The 13,545-nt window shown below is 37.6% G+C and overlaps 1 protein-coding gene across 1 annotated transcript in view; it reads right to left on the reverse strand.

The window, feature by feature from the left end:
- The window catches only part of lgs (BCL9 domain-containing protein legless), a 684,040-nt gene that overhangs the window by 641,453 nt on the left and 29,042 nt on the right, over positions 1-13,545 (reverse strand). Inside the window, exon 2 of the mRNA XM_090410672.1 lies at positions 10,469-10,575. Coding sequence (XP_090266798.1) covers positions 10,469-10,575 — 107 coding nt within the window. The remainder of the gene's footprint in view (positions 1-10,468; positions 10,576-13,545) is intronic.

The following is a 13,545-nucleotide window of genomic DNA, read 5'->3' on the forward strand; positions in this document are numbered from 1 at the left end:
AATGCCAGGAGTATTAGGAACGAGAAGGAAGAGTTTTTGGCCTTGGTTGGCACTTCCAGGCAACAGGTTGTTGGTATTAGTGAAACATGGCTGACAGATGATAAAGCTAGTGGGATTGAATGCGACTGGTATAGCGTGTTCAGGAGTGACAGGGTGAATAAAAAGGGAGGAGGAGTGTTATTGATGATAGCTGATGAGTTGCAGCCAAGGAGTATAGAAGTTGAACTGCAGGATAGAGAAAAGAGCACATTTGAGGCTGTTTGGTGTGAGATAGAATCTAGCAGAACAAAATATACAATTGGGTGCTGCTATAGACCAGCTGATGGAATAAATGGTGGGGATAGTATGCATATGCAAATAAAAGAAATGAGTGGAAAGAGGGTAATTATTATGGGTGATTTCAATTATGGTAACATTGACTGGAAAGAGGAGCAGGCACATGGGAGGAAGGAATTGGATTTTATGCAGTTATTAAGGGAGAACTATCTGCGGCAGCATGTAGTGGAAAATACCAGTGGTCAGAGAGTGCTTGACCTAATAATTGCAAATGAGAATGTGGCTGTAACGAACATGACCATGTTGCCACCAATTGGTGAGAGTGACCATAAGGTCATGACTTGGGAGGTGGCTAAAAGAGTGGAATTTACAATTATGACAGGGTACATGTGGAATTACCGGGCTGGTAAGTATGACAAGCTTAGGTGTGTGCTTGGCTCAGTGCCATGGCATGTAAAACTGCAAGGGCTGGATGTTGATAGTGCATGGAAGGTGGTTAAGAAGTGTTTGCAGGAGGCAATGGTTGACTGTATACCAAGAGTCCGAATAATAAATCAAGTAGGGGTTAAATGGATGAATAACACTATTAAGTTTGAGTTGCAAAAAAGAAACAATTGTGGAGGGAATTTAAGGAGAAAGGTGACCAGCAGGTGCAGGAACAGTATAAAGCTCAGGCCAGGATGGTAACAAGGGTGGTAAGAAAAGCAAAAGCAGATTACGAAAGAAAATTGGCCATGCAGGCAATACATCTGTGGGATTGGATGGTATACCAGCTTGTGTCGTACGTGAAGTGGCTAAAGAATTGTCAGTGCCCTTGACCATTTTGTTTAATTTGAGCCTCTGGTCTGGGTCATTCCCAATGGGGTGGAAAGAGGAGAAAATAGTTCCCCTGCATAAAGGTGGTGCCAAGGCTGCTGTTGAAAATTACCGGCCAATCAGCATAACAGGAATTGTTATCAAGGTCTTGGAGAAAATAGTCAAGAGGAAAATACAAGATTGGATAGAAGAAAATGGGATACTGTATCAGGGACAGCATGGTTTTGTGAAGGGTAGGTCATGCCTCAGTAACTTGCTCACGTATTATAACACAGTGACGGCTGAACTAGATAAGGGTAATGGGTTTACAGTGATTCTACTGGTCAAAGGCCTTGCTAAGGCCTTTGACAGGATACCACATGGAATTCTAATCAGTAAATTGCAGCATATGGGGATGGATATAGGGTTGGTGAGATGGATAGGAGGGTGGTTGACGGAGAGATATCAGAGAGTGGTTTATTCAGCAGTAGAGTCCACAAGACGGCCTGTGACTAGTGGTGTGCCACAAGGATCTGTTCTTGGACCACTGTTGTTTAATTTGTTCATTAACGATATAGGAAAGGATCTGAGAGGAACAGTTCATTTGTTTGCTGATGATGCAAAGTTGGGTACGGCAATAGTGAATGCAGATGACGTTAAAATTTTGCAAGATGATTTGGATAGATTGGAGGTCTGGGCTAAGGAGAATGGATGTCAATTTAATGTGGCAAAATTTAAGGTTATACATTTTGGGGTGAAAAGATTAGCAGCAGTTTACTACATTGGTGGAACTGTACTCCAGGAAATTGATGAGGCACGAGATTTAGGAGTGTTGGTGGATAAGGAGTTGAAGTTTAGGGGGCACATTGCAAAAGTGGCCAAATCAGCTCATCAAATCGCTTGGTTGCTGAAGAATACGTTGACAAGCAGAGACAAGCAGGTTATTGTTCCTCTGTATCGAGACTGATAAGACCCCATCTCGACTACTGTGCCCAGATTTGGTCACCTAGGTTGCTTCTTGATGGGGAGGAGGTGGAGAGGATCCAGAGGCGAGTGACCAAGATGATAGCAGGTCTGTGGAATGAACCTTATGAGAACCGGTTGAGGATTTGTGGGTTGCAAAAATTGGTTGATAGGCAGAGGAGGGGAGATATGATTGAGACATTCAAATTACTAAAGGGTTTCTATAAAATTAATTCAGAAGATATTTTTGAGAACAGGGCTGGATGTGGGAGTACTAGGAAAGTTTTCCTAGTACTAGTTTTCCTAGTACTAGGAAAACTAGTACTAGGAAACATCCATGGAAACTGGGCAAAAGTGTGGTTAGTAAAGGTGTTAGAGCTGGGTTCTTTACTTTTAGAGTAGTGAATGAGTGGAATGCGCTCCCAGAGTCTGTGGTGGATGCTGTGACAGTGAATGAGTTTAAGGCGATATGATAGATACTGTATGAATGTCGAATAGTTCTGATGAATATGATTTGGGGCCTCCCTCGATGAGTATAATGACTCCCTGGAGTTATAATAATAATAATGGTTTGTCAAGGATTGGTCACGCCTTAGTAATCTACTAACTTTTCATGACAAAGTGACAGCTGAGTTAGATAAAGCGAATGGCTATATTCCCTTTATCCAACATAGCAATGGCAGAATACCACATGGAACTGTGTTACCCAAACTACAACAAATGGGGATAGATATGAAACTAGCAATATGTGTAAAAGGGTGGCTGATAGGCAGATACCAAAAAGTAGTATATGGAGAAGCAGAATCAAGGTGACTAGTGGTGTGCCATAAGGCTGTGTTTAATTTGTACATAAATGATATAGGAAATAAATTGAAAAGAGATATTCAGTTGTTTGCTGATGCAAAATTGGATAGGGTAATAGTTAATCAAAGTGATGTAGAGAGCCTGCAGAATGATTTAAATAGGATGATGCTATAGACAAAACATAATGAAAGTCAATCTAATGTGGAAAAGTGCAAGTTATACATTTTGGGATACAAAGATTACAAACCTGTGTACCACATTCAAAGAACTATACTCCAGGAAATAGATGAAGCCAGGATTTAAGGCTAGTAGTAGATAGAGTTGAAGTTTAGAGGGCATGTTGCAAAAGTTGTCAGGGCAGCTATCAGGATTACTTGGCTACTGAAGAACACAAACAAGCAGAGATAAGGGCATTCTCATTCCACTCTATAAAGCCTAGATAACCACATCTGGATTAGTGTGCTCAGGTCTAGTCATCTGGGTTTCTTAGGGATGAGGAAATGGAGAGGATCTAGTGACAAATGAATGAAGATGTGGAACGTTTCAACACTTGGCTAGAGGGGAAGAACAAGAGGTCATCCCTGGAGTGGTTATCAAGGGAATTAGGGCTACATTTTTTTTTGCTTGGAGAGTGATAAATGAATGAAAGAATGGGTTGCCTGAGTCGGTATCAAGGACTGCTTGACAAGTTGCCATTCTTTGGTGTAATACCTTGTTCTCTTTAAACCGTACAACTACTTCTCTCTGGTTGATGACTGCATGATGAGAGAGAGAAGTGACTGATGAATGGCTTACTCTCTCTTCAGGCTTTTTCCATTTCAAGAGTACTGCAGTGCTCTGTTATGTCACCCACTCATTATCCCAAACATAAATTACCTTCTCTCACTGACTAATATAATTCTGTTTTGTTGATGAATGACATACTATTTCTCTACTTATCTGACCAACCTTGCAATACACAACATCCAAGCCTCAACAAATTCTACAACCAGTACCTTAAACACAGACCTTCATGTTAGTATCACTAGGGTAAAGATAACCTTTCAATACTTTGAAAACTCAGTCCAGTTGACTAAGTTTTCAGTCATCATCATAGAGGATGAGTCTCAATAGATCACAGTATGGTGGCTGCTCTTCTAAGCACGACACCCAGACGTACCTGGGTCGTCTGCGAACAGTTTGGTGCCCACATGTCACACCTGAATGGTGCAGCGTAGGAAGCAGCTGGTGCATACTCTCAACGGCTGCCTTGATGCTTCCATTCTAGTAGCCTCATTGCCAGAGCGATCGCACCATGACAGTACAAAAGCAACTCCAGCTAGCGCTGCCTTTTAAAGCGTGAGGTACGAACGGTATCGTTGCAGTGGCTAGACAGAATTCTGACTTAGAGGTATTCAGTCATAATCCCACAGATGGTAGCTTTGCACCACTGGTCACTCGACCAAGTGTCCGAACCTGCGGTTCCTCTCGTACTGAGCAGGATTACTATCGCAACGACTAGTCATCAGTAGGGTAAAACTCACCTGTTATCTTTATTATCAGTTAAACTCTCTTAGTTATCTTTATTTTCAAGTTAGACTCTCTTGGCAATGTGCCCCTGTCTCGCATTAAGGACCTAAAAACATTCAATCCTTAATGTCCTGTGGTGGTACATGAACCTAAAGTCATTCAGTTCATGCATTTACCACAGTATGACTATCAGCGATACTCACCAGCACAAGAACAATATCTAATTATAATTCAATACACGCATAATGTTTGTGCTGTCACTAATGCCAGGTAGAGTGCTGGCCTGGACTTGGACAGTAGAACTCAAATGGTCAGCTACTCATTTCTTCTTTCCCCAATTTATTGATCCTTTTCTTAACATAGCTTACATGCTAGCTTAAATCTAGCGCTATGAGCTCACCTACTCCTTCAAAGGATCTTTTCTTTATCATTCAGAGTAATTCATTATCAGGCATAGTAAGATTCATGATCTGCAATCCACTGAGAAACCCAATGCCTGTGAGTTTGAAAAGAACCTCCCTACAGTGTATGGGCATAGGGGCACAGTGAGAGTCTTTAAGAGCTCTCTCACCTCTTCCCAACTCAAGCAAAGGATTCAGATAGCCAATTGCCTATGATAAGCACGTGTGCGTAAGTGCACGGGTGGGATGGCAATTCCCCATGTTTCTAAGAGTAACACTCAGCATTCTCTCTCTACAGAATACTCAAACGAGTCGTGCCGGACCTTGTCTCCACCAGTTTTATTAAATGTAACAAAACTCCTGGTGGAAAAACTCCCTCTAGTAAGTTATTCTCTATCGAGTTATTATTCTGTAATATCTTTATAAAATTCCTCACCAAATAATAAACCGTGCAATCTTGAACACATCACGCTTCCCCCAATGAAAGTTTTCAATAGAAATAGTAGGTAACCTCAACCAGCTAGACCAGAGCTCAATCACAACACGTCTACCTCAAGGGAGAGTCATAGTTACTCCTGCCATTTACAAGCACTTGACCAAATTTCTTCACTTTGACATTCAGAGCACTGGGCAGAAATCACGTTGCGTCAACACATCTCAACAGCCATCGCAATGCTTTGTTTTAATTAGACAGTCGGATTCCCCTGGTCCGTGCCAGTTCTGAGTGGCTGTTAGTTGCTGGCTGAAACAGTCGCCCAAAACAGGCCATCTGGCACGCTGTGCAGCTGAGGCATTCCACGAGAAGGCCCTGACGCTGGTCCGGGCTCAACCGTTCCATCACTGGACAGTTTCACCCAGACCCAGTGCAGTGCCATACTCGCTTCGGACCCCAGTCCTCAGAGCCAATCCTTGTCCCGAGGTTACAGATCAGTCTTGCCGACTTCCCTTAACTACATTATTCTATCGACTTGAGGCTGTTCACCTTGGAGACCTGCTGCAAATATGAGTACAGTCTGGCACAAAAATCATACCCTCTCCCATTGAATTTTCAAGGGCTGAGGAGTGCTCCGGAAACCGCAGGAGACACGGTGCTTCCCTATATAAAAAAATTCATCTTCCCTTATCCTTAATAATACATAAATTACTAGATACAGTCAGATTTCTCTTCTCTGACTGATAGCACAAACTCTTTACATCTATTACCTCTAGAAACCTTGGTATTCTTTACTACATAAGATGGTATTTTGAATCGACCCATCTACCAACACTGATCTAATCTTTCCAATCTCAATATACAGTTTTCTATTTGGAATAGTAACCAAAGCCCTCACTAAAAATCCTTGATTTGCACAGAGGAGGACAATCAGGGTGATCAATGATCTCTCTTCCCCCATGAACTTATTTCAACTACTGCCTTGCAAATAGCCTATTTCTACTCATGCTTCTTTTATGTGTATATCCATGGGTGGGTGCTTCTTGACCAAATTGCATCCATCATTCCTTCACTTTACAAATGTCTATTTATGGAACAGCTCTCCAAATTATGTTTTGCTCACCAACTACAATCTCCAGTTCTTAAAAAAAAATCAATGAGAATCTCCTCTCTTCTTAATTCTTTCCTATATATATATATATATATATATATAGCACCACTGTGTTAGAGGTTCTGCAATGTCTTGTGTGTAAAAAAATATGTAAAAAAAAAAATCTAAAAATTTATGTTGATGTCTGCTGGAGAAAATACACATCTAGAGATAAATACTAACTAAATTTATTTACCTATAAATTATTAAGCCTTGGTCATGAATGCATTTTCATGTGCACAAAGAAATACAACAAAGCAAGTGCAGAGATAAACACACAACACAGAGAGTGTGAGGGGCAGGATCCTATCATAACTGTTGTCCATACATGTGCCAATAAAGGTCCCCAGATTTTGATAAAGTGAGGCAGCAGAATTTGTTCAACTTTGGTAAATGTTGTAATGCTGTGGCAGATACTAAAAATAATCTCTCTGATTTACATCTCCTCCTGTATAAAAAGTTGTTATTTAACTTTTCTATCCAACATATATAATGTTGGATAGAAACATCAACAGTCTCTGTGTTCAAACTATGCCCACTAACTGCACCACAGCCATTCTGGAGTAGCAGACCATGACATGGATATGTATCAAAAGAGACCTCCATGCATTCTTTAACAGTCTCTAAATGATCATGATAATAATGTATGACTTAAATATATATTGGGCATATTGTTTAATTCCAATTCACTCAAACGATAAAATTATTTTATATAGATCACATTTTGACATCATGCAGTCACTAATGATATTACAAGAATTTGATACATCGAGTTTTTTGCATTTACTTAAAATTTTATTCTGTGTGCACATGTGTGTGTTATTTTTAAGTGGCATACAATCACTATTTCATCATTTAGGTGATGAAACAGTGATTGTATTTCATCACCTAAATCACACTGAATATCCGGAAAAGTAATCTCACGTCTAAAAAAAGACAAATGGTAATCATTGGTGAGAGACAACTTTCACTAGCTTCTTCATTACTGATGAAGGTCAGTAATTCATTACCCACCATATGATGGATAATAAATATACAGTGCAAGAGCATTGCTGATTAAAATCACCCTTTTAATGAAAGCATAAAAAAGTTTACAGGATATCATTATAGATATTCACTATTGTTTCAGACAAAATATCATATGCTTTTTTTTCCCTTCCAAAGATCATGTATTTCAACCAAAGCAGTCTCAATCTGTAAATTTCCAACTCGACCTGCTTTATATAATCTAGTCAACATTTTTTCCTCTAATGACATGATTATTTTCATTAATGAAAGTATCACAAATGTATTAAGTTTGCAATAATTGAAAATAAAATTAATTAAATCTGCAAAGAAGCTTATTGAGTGCAACAAACTTCCCTATAACAAACAGCACAACAACAACAACAAAAAAAAAAAAATCTTCCTATAGCAAACTGCTGAAAAGATCACATTTAAAGCTTCACACATATACACACACACACACACACACACACACACACACACACACACACACACACACACACACATATATATATATATATATATATATATATATAAAATGCTAAAAGAAATTTTCTATTACAGGAAACCATCCACTACAAATTGCTAGTGTTGTTACTACTACTATAGTAAGTCAATTCTGCTTTTCTACTGTGAGTAAATACACACAATTTAAATACCCATTTCACCTTAAAGAATGCATTCACTTTACAACCTCAACCCAAGTTTTATAAACCTTGACATAACACTTTTATGTAATGACCAGATTTTTATTTGAAAAAAATGCAATAAATTAAATTTGTTTTTCATTATTAGCAGTATAATTAAAAGCATCAAATTTGTAACAAAAAAAAAAAGAAAAAAAAGATAGTTTTGCATGTGCTGCATACAAAACTATCACAAGCAAAACAACAATGTAAGTGAATACTGTTTAAGAAAAAAGTGCAAGAGTGTGTTCATTGCATACAAGTGAAACCTCCAAGATGAACTTGGCTACTCAATGGCACAGCAATATCACAAATTTCACACGTATATACCAGAGACTATTATAATAAAAGAGAGAGAGAGAGAGAGATGTAACCAGCATTGTAAGTTAAAACCTAAATCTGGCTGCAGAGTGAAGATTCCAGAAATAGGAAATCACACCGATTGCATACACCTTTGAATATTATCTTTCTCATTCTTCCAATTCCACAAAACTCTTAAGATCATATCTGTGCATACCAGTCCAGATGCAGTTTAACTAAGGCTTACACAGAAGAATGTCTTCACCCTCATCATCTAATCCTTTGTGCTGTTTCTACTACTTCCCAAATGTGTTCCCTGAAGTGCATCTCCATGTCGATTAGCCTCCTTGATTCCAAGCCTCATCAATGTTATGCAATGCAAGTCCATCAATAATACACAGTTTAACTGTGTATTATTGATAGACTCTTAAATCAGAAATACATAACCTTACAATATACAACAATGAGATAGTATCCATTGTCCTTGGCCCCCCAGCATCAATCTACTAAATTCTTCCTACAAAATTTCAACGCCTAGACAACTTGCTCTTGCACTTCCTAGCTTAGAATCACTAAAAGTGACTGGCTTCATACCATCCGCATCTGGCACAATAATGTAACATTGCTGTATTCAGCAGTGCTCATCATCTGAGCACCAATTACTTCATTTCATCAGAGCAGGCCATCTAGCAAAACAACTTATTTTTGATGGGGTTCACACTCGCACAAAAAACTGTGGCATTTCCTTAGTCAGCTTTAAGAACCATGTTTGGCAATGAAAGTGGACAGCTTTTTAATATCACAAATCACACTAAATGCAACAATGCTTCAAAATTGTTAAAAATGAAAATTCACATTTAGTTAAAGTTATATGCCATTATGCATCGGCATGACCAGGAAAGCTGTTCAAAGTGGATGACTTTTTCGTGCTCATTTAGAGAGACTTGTACAGAAGAAATTCATCTATATAGAGGAAAATTGCTACTGAGTGTTCCAGATAAGATTTATGCAAGTATGATTGAGAAGAAGCTAAGGAAAACTGCAGAAGGGAAATAAGGAGAAAAACAAACCAGGCTCAATCAAATTACAGGATATCAAGATAAGATTATCACTTTAAGACAAATGCTTGAGAAACCATGGGAATGTAGCAAGGATATTTGTGTAAAAAGAACAATACACAGTCCATATTTAAGATGTAAATCATCGATTAAAACTGAAGAAGATAGTCTGATGTGAAATCAGATATAAAACTATAAATAATAGTGCACACTACTCCCACTGTTATTCATCAACTACATGCTTTGTATTATGAAGAAAAGTGACATGAAACCCAATATTTTAACTGAATAAATTTGGTATGAAAATATAGCAGCTGCATCCTGAATGGGAACTTAAAACAGTTCAGCTATTTAGGCACACAATTTTTAGTGAATATGGTAAATTAAATATGGAAATAAACAATATAATAAAAAAACTGAAATGGTAAGGAGTCATCCAAATAAATTTATATTAAAAAAAAAAAAAGAAAGAAATTGAAGAAAACACTAAAGTAGCTGAATATGAGAACAAAGACTGCACATCACAATATGAGAACTTAAAAAAAAATTAGGGGAATGAACATATTACAACAGCAAATTCATTAAAAATGAGAATATTAAGATAAGGCTTGACCTGTTAGCATTCAGGAATGATGACCAGAGCCAATCTCAGACTTCTGTTGTTTGAACATGACGAGAGAGTAATGGTTAACTTCCAAAGCAGGTTTGTGGAAAATTGTCAATAAGAAATTAGTAACATCGTGAGCTTTTCATACTGTACTATCATTCTATCCTCTGCACTCCCTGAGGGTACATATCAGAAATTTGATGTGCAGTCTTAGTGGATACTGGAAAAACAATGGAAATATGACAATTTGTTTTATTAGATTTACATTTTACAGATTTTACATTTATTTGCAAGTACTGAAATGTATGAGAGACCCATAACTTTTGTGGTAAGATTCAGAAAGTGTCATGAGGTTAAAACTACTGAAATAAATCATTATTTAAAACTGAAATATTCAATAGTTAATTTCATCAAACAACAACCTACACTGAAATTTATGTACACATATAAGATGGGAGAAATACTAACTAACATAGCCTACCTGTGTATTTAAACCAGTGAAACCAAGCTTGTTCTGAAACAGTCGCAAAAACTGAGAAACATAAGCACCTTCCCACATGCCCCGTATGGCCTCATACGGATTCCCATCTACAAAAATATTTAAAATTATAATTTATTTTAAGTTAAATGGCTTGACTATAAATATAAACATCCACAATTCACAAAAAGTAAGCTATTTTATTATACGACAGATTTATAAAATATGTGTAGGCAGTAATAAAATCATGCTTTTGGGATATTTTTACTCAAATTATACAAATTAATTCAAGTATGGATCAGCTGCTTTTTGCTATCAAGTTTTTAGCTAATTTAATTAAAACTGATAATGATATGTTAGAAAATCTTGCAAATCAGACACATTTTACATTATCAATAAATAAACTGCTTTAATAGGATATATAAATTGCAAAACCATGTAAATTTATTCCCTTTTCTTTTTAAAAACACATCAGTCTCACATATGAAAGGATGCAAAACCTATAGCACATCACTGCAAAGTATCAGAAGGTGGTCAAAAGACCCCCCCTTTTTTTTTAAAACAACTGGAGGTTGTTGTATTCCTTAGGGAAAACTATGAGTGAGCAAGATTGTTCCAAAGCATAGAGGTAGGAATGAAAGATGGATGAGAAGTTGCTTTGGTATGTTTGGAGACAGACTGCATATGGATGTTGATTAGCTGCTGGTTGAGTGTTTACAGGAGAGGAATGACAGCAGTCAGTTTAATGGAGCAGTGCTCATGAAATTACCTGTAAAAGCAAAGCAGAATTAGATCAGTGAGCAAGTGGCTGGAGTAAATCTCTGAGAGAATGGTTACCAATTAAAGAAACAGCTGTCTTCCAAAGAGATCATGCATTTTAGAGAGGGTTTTTTTTTTTTTTTGGTGTGTGTGTGTCAGGAGTACTAGTGCAATGTAACACAAGTGCACACACACCATCTCATATCCAAGAACAGTAAATTTATGGCAGAGTGTACTCACTGTTAAACGTTATACAGGCGAGAAGTAATCTTGAGCAGAAAAGGACACTAGCTTTTTTTTTTTTTTTTGATGAGAGGTGTAAGAGGCTATAGATGAAGTGCTTATGCCAGAAAAGACTACGAGTGTGTCAATCCAAGAAGAGATAGATATCCAATCTAGTTGAGCAATCTCAGTATTATCAATATATGAGGAGGGAAAAGTTAAGTGTAGTCTTTCTTGCATGAAATAAAATAGGATTGTATTTTGAGGGAACTAAATTGACAAGGTTATCCTTACCACACTGAAATATTAGTGTTTAAGGCACTGATATGAAATATCTTCTAATTTGGGATATAACCATTGCAAAATATATCAAATGAACAGGGGTATTGGAAAGAGATGTCATCATCAAAGCAATGGATAGGATCTGGGTTTAGTGATACAAAATCATGAATAACATGATCTTCTAACAATATGAATAACAGAAATGGTCTGGAAAAAAGTAAAGAGCCCCAGGGGAACTCCAGTATTTACAGGACTAACTGGCTATCTGCATGAAACACAGTGAATGACCGGACAGGAAATCATAAGATGGTAAAATGGTAAGTAGGAAGGCCTTTGTGCCAGACTTGATCAAGTGCCCCAAGAATGTATGTGTGGTCAAATCCATGTTGGTGGTCATGATTAACTGGTGGCCTATAAGGTAGAGAAGAAGTTGAGTTTCTTCATTATTTTTAACAGAACTGCTAAGAGCATGATAGGAGGATAGCTTGAGCTAGCTTTTATCTCATTTCTTTGGAATGGGTTGAATATGCACTTGTTTCCATATACTGTAGGACAGGAATCAATGAACATAGGATGTGCATTGGTTCATGAGCACCAGTTTTAAACATAACTGGGGATCAGAATAAGAGGTGAATGAGAAGAATGACATCAAAAGATCAGACTTGTTTTTGTTTGATGTTATAACATTACCAAACAATTAACTTCGCTATGATGATGACAAATCTTTCTTTGATATTCAAAGTATTACAAAAGGATCACAATAAAGTTTTTCTTTTTCTTTTGTTTTAAATGTCATACACTCACAAATGGTTGTAAACCTAAAGTATATTAGTCCTTTCTTTTAGGGTTACACAGTAATCAGCATTCATTTAAAAAATTTTATGGAATTTACAGCCGTGTTAAAAAACTTTTTTATTATCCCGACGTTTCGATCTTCACATCAAGATCATCATCTGGAGCATATATAAATATACAGGACAAGCTGTATGTTATTATGTGACACCTCCAAGAAGTTCAAAGACTCATCGAGGGAGGGCACAGCTGTTTGATGATGATGCCAACTACAGCAAACCACATCATCTAAACCAATGCCATCTACTGCCCACCACCACCACCACCACTGGTATTTTCACAGACAATCACCAACATCCATGCCCACGACAGGATTCGAACCCCCAGCCTTTTGACTGGAGATAGGATGTGCTAACCACTCAGGCCAGCTTCATGGAGGTTATTGATACCTGTATATAATCCAAACATAGTAATAACCAGAACCGATAAAGGAAATGCCACTGTCATTTTAAACCGCACCACTTATGTAGAAAAAATTAATCTGCTGGTCTCTGACAATAACATATACAAATTAGTTAACTACAACCCAACCAACAGAACAAAAAACAAAACAGAGAAACTACTCAAGTCAATTACCACATGGCCCAAAGATACGGTCAAAAATTTATTTCCTCACTATGCACGCTCCCCAAGAATTTATGGGCTACCAAAAATTCACAAAGAAAACACCCCACAAAGCCCTATCGTTGAAGGAATTGATAGCCCGACGTATCACTTAGCCAAAAAATTAGCAGCAACACTCAAGGAGTTGGTAGGTCATTCCCCCTCCTATATCAAAAGCACACAACACTTCATAAACATCATCAAAGACATTACATTAGAAAAAGATGATTTATTAGTCAGTTTTGACGTCTCTGCCCTCTTTACGAATGTCCCAATCAATGACACAATCCTTCTCCTACAGAACATATTCCCTCCAGATATCACGGCGCTCTTTGCACACGTATTACGGTCGGGTTATTTTG

The sequence above is a fragment of the Typopeltis vanoorti genome, chromosome 20, assembly GCF_054136105.1.
Source record: "Typopeltis vanoorti isolate ZY-2024b chromosome 20, IOZ_Tvanoo_1.0, whole genome shotgun sequence".
Lineage (NCBI taxonomy): Eukaryota > Metazoa > Arthropoda > Arachnida > Uropygi > Thelyphonidae > Typopeltis > Typopeltis vanoorti.